This window comes from Lampetra planeri, unplaced genomic scaffold (assembly GCF_965212315.1).
Source record: "Lampetra planeri unplaced genomic scaffold, kcLamPlan1.2.h2 scaffold_1794, whole genome shotgun sequence".
NCBI lineage: Eukaryota > Metazoa > Chordata > Hyperoartia > Petromyzontiformes > Petromyzontidae > Lampetra > Lampetra planeri.
This window is the reverse complement of record NW_027614534.1, coordinates 17016-20816: the sequence shown is the minus strand read 5'-3', so window position 1 is coordinate 20816 and position 3801 is coordinate 17016. Positions and strand designations below refer to the sequence as shown.

Sequence of the window (3801 nt, the reverse complement as noted above, 5' to 3'; positions counted from 1 at the left end):
CATTTAAGTTTATATTAATGTGAATACATTTTCACGGACAGCACATTAATGCTTTGATTACCTTTAAATGTGGCTCAGGACCACCAGTGAGGGTGTTCTTTCTCAGCAGATGAAGTTTCAAAAGCTCACCAAGCATGTGGTGCTTTTTGATTCACGTTGAGAGGACAGTTGGACAGAAATACAGATACAGTTGATGGTGAAATGGGCATTTGCACTTGACATGGACAGTTCACTTGCAGCCGTTAAGGTTCAGCCAGGCCAAATGGAGCAGGTGGTGTCACAGCCAGAGGCACAGGATGTCTGTTTGAGCTGCAGACTATGACAAGAGAAGCTGTTTTCATGTGTGCATTTATTCATGTCCCTGCACGGGTCTTTCACATGGCTTTCACTTTAATCTGCTTCATCTTCATCTGCTTCTTCTCAATCTTCTTCTGTTCACGTCGCTGGGCTGCTTCCTATAAATGCAAATGGACACTGGGATTAATCATTTGCAGACGTCAGACAGACTATACTTAACAGCAGTTTCCATTTTTCTTTGTGTAGCATCTTTAATCCCAGACCTCCAATCGACGCTGTCTCTCTGGGTCTTCCTCGTTCATGATCCTTTCTTTCTCAGCTCTCTTCTTCTCTTCTCGGCGTGTCTGGGCTGCCTCCTGGCGCTGAGCGTGGGTCTGCTTCAGGAAGTTCTCCTCCACGCGGGGCCCGGTTTCTGTCTGCTTTCTGTTTTCCCTGAATATGCACAAAAACTCCTCAAACCCCTCTAAAGCTGCCATAAGGAGCGAAGGCTTCTGAATCCTGCTCACCTCTCTGTTGAGACGGAGTTTCTTAACTTTGTCGATGCTGTAGATCACCATGTTCATGAGGGGCAGCAGAGCGTCCATGTCTTTGGGAGAGGTGTTGCCCATTCCAGGCACTACAGATACACAAACATCATTTAGTTGAACAAGTTATGATGCAAGTATTAAAACTATTTTTAGAACAGAAAAAAGGTTCACCATTAAATGTAAACAGCAGCGTCTTCTTGGTCTCAGGCAGCTTTAAAGGCTGACCCTCCCTGAAAAAACACACAGATGCAAAAAATATCTCAGTGTCAAGAAAAACATGTTTAAACTTACATGTGAAAAATTAAACACTCACTCTTGCATAACTTTTGGACCAGAAAATTGGTCCGAGAAATGGATGGACTCAATCTTGTCAGCATGGTTGGTGATATAATGTACCATCTAAGGAAAAAAAGAGAGGTAAAATAACAGCAAACAACACAAAGATGTTACAGTAGCCTGTATGTTTCCAACAACTGACTTCACCTTGTTGTCCATCACGCCGTCAGTGACCTCGCCCATCTCACTGAGAATTGCCAGGGAGTCTGGAAGGCCAAACTTGGCCCCGGACTTTGGCTTGTCCCCACAGAACTCACTCTGTGCAGGAACACAGGACAACATTTGAGTAGTGTTAATGTAACGTAAAGTAGATGTGAACCGAAATGAAAACAATGGACAGTTATAACAGTCGTAACAACTGTGGAGGGTATTTACCAAGTCCTGCATCTCCTTCTGAAGGCGGGCCATGGCCTTCTTGGTGCCAACAGCAAAAACAAAAGTGTCCATGTCCTCATCATTAAGAGTCACTTTGATTTGCTACACACAGAGAGGCAGTGTTTAAGAACAAGTGTATCCGACCCACCCTTCTTCTAGAAATGCCCAGAGATTCTTCAGATTGGTACATACCACTTGATCGCCGGTGGGTCTCATCATCCTGGCCAGAACATTGAGCAGATCCTGTCTCTTCAGGAACTGGAAGACCACAGGTTTGGTCCATGACCATATAACTAACACAACACACTGACAACAGCACACAGCAGAATGCAGACACACTGCCCATACCTTCAGCTGGATCAGCATGCCTTCACAGCACACACGTCCAGAGCACCACAGGTTGTATATATGCTCATTTTCCTGATTGAGCTTCCCCGTGCTCACTGCTTCTTTACTGGTGCCGTCATCACCTACATAAAAGATTGACATTTAGTCAATTTTAGTAAATCATAGGCAGCTGTTACATGTAGGAGACAATGCAGAGCTGGACAAACTCACCAACTAGCGCAAAGTTGCTCTCCAAAAGTTCTCTGTGTGAGTTGAACCAGGCCTGGGCAAGGCGGCTGTTCTTGTTTTTGCCAATGATGTAGTTCATGATGTAGGCGAGGAGCCCCGTCACCATCAGGATCTCCATGTAGTAACTCTCCCAACTGTTCTGCAGATGTGCAGGAACCTGCAAAGAAGCAATAGGTGGTACCTTAGAGTAGGTTTATACTACATTGCTGAATTTTTTAAATTTTATTTTCCCAAGTATTTTAAGTAATTGCTAGCTGGTGAGGAATCTGAGAACTTGACCAGTCTGCCACACAACATCCCAAATACAGGTTAGTGTTTGGCTACTTTGACTTGTAAACAGTCAAACAATCAACAAAAAACAATTAAAAACAAATTGTGTTAACTTCTTCAATCTCCCTTTCACCATTAAAAACAGCCGGTAGAACAATAATTTCTTTAAAATGTGTGGTAATTAAACCTTTTTGGTGCAGCATGAACCAACCATTGATGAAATACAGAGATTTGGGGGTAACAGGTTAGCTCACTGAGCAAAAGACAAGTGTTTAAGGCTTTAAGAAGATTCTAGCATTAAGACAGGCTTACCGTTTGGATTATGAGATTGTCTTTCATGGAGTGGCCCGTCTTCTCCACATCTACAATCCCCTCGAACTCCTCCTGGTCATATTTGCTGTAAATGTCTTGATCCTATGGGAATCACTAGACTGATTTATTCTGGCTACATTTCTGTATGAAATGTTTAGGGTCTTCATTAGTCAAATGTGGAGTAAGACAGAAACCATGCTTTCAAAAGTAAGAACAGCAGTAAAAGACAACTAAACCTGTGTCTCTGAGTCCTCAAAGGCATCCTGGCCATCCTCCAGCTCTACTGTTGCTTCATCTTCATCTTCGTACTCCTCAGGCTGTAAAGACGGGTTGGCTCGTGGAGGGAGGGCAGCCTCTGCCTCAGCTGCTTCTTCATCATTCATGTCCTCAAACTCAGCAAAGTCATTGTCATCAAAGTCTGCTATGTCCTCGCCATCATCAAAGTCATCACTGTAGCGTCCCCTGGAGACAGGAATGGCCAGAAGGAGCAGCAGTGTAGGCACCAGGAGAAGATATAGACTTCGCATGGTGGGACCTGAATCAAAGAAAAGAAATATTGCCAGTGAGCTGAGGTAAACAAAAGACTGTGGCTGTTTCAGAATGGGAAGGTGCTCAGTACTGCTTTATAGAGACAACAGCAAACACACACGCTCCCATTAATAAAGCCATTCAACATTCTCTTGTTCTGTTCCAATACAGCATGTCTTTGAAGAATATACAATTATTTTTGTAGAATGTTAGTGCTTTAGTGTAATAAGAACCTTGGCACATCCAATGACCATAACCAAGGCAATGACAGTTTGAGTAATCAACAAAAAAGTATCAGCCATCTTTAACATGTATTTACAAGTGAAAATGATTCAGCTGCATGTTTATGTGTAAATAGGTTGTGCTCCTCTGACATTAACGTGATTAAGCCCAAAGAGAAAAAGATCCCTTCGGACCGAGACCAACTGGAAAACAATGACTTGATTACTCAGACGCTGTTTTAAAAGTTGTGTAGCTTATCCTAACGATATTCATATATGGCTATTGACACAAGCATAGGAAGAAACGTTCAATTAAAATGGAATGACTTCACTAGACAAAACTAAAAAGCTGTAACGTT

The 3801-nt window shown here is 42.8% G+C and overlaps 1 protein-coding gene across 1 annotated transcript; it reads right to left on the bottom strand.

The window, feature by feature from the left end:
• Positions 1-374: 374 nt before the first annotated feature.
• LOC144739934 (PAT complex subunit CCDC47-like) lies at positions 375-3220 on the bottom strand. The gene is given in 13 exon segments (XM_078622816.1): positions 375-455; positions 561-698; positions 700-729; positions 804-913; positions 996-1054; positions 1138-1223; positions 1308-1418; positions 1536-1637; positions 1728-1793; positions 1884-2005; positions 2094-2268; positions 2694-2795; positions 2930-3220. Coding segments are annotated over 13 exon segments (1473 nt in total).
• Positions 3221-3801: the final 581 nt, after the last annotated feature.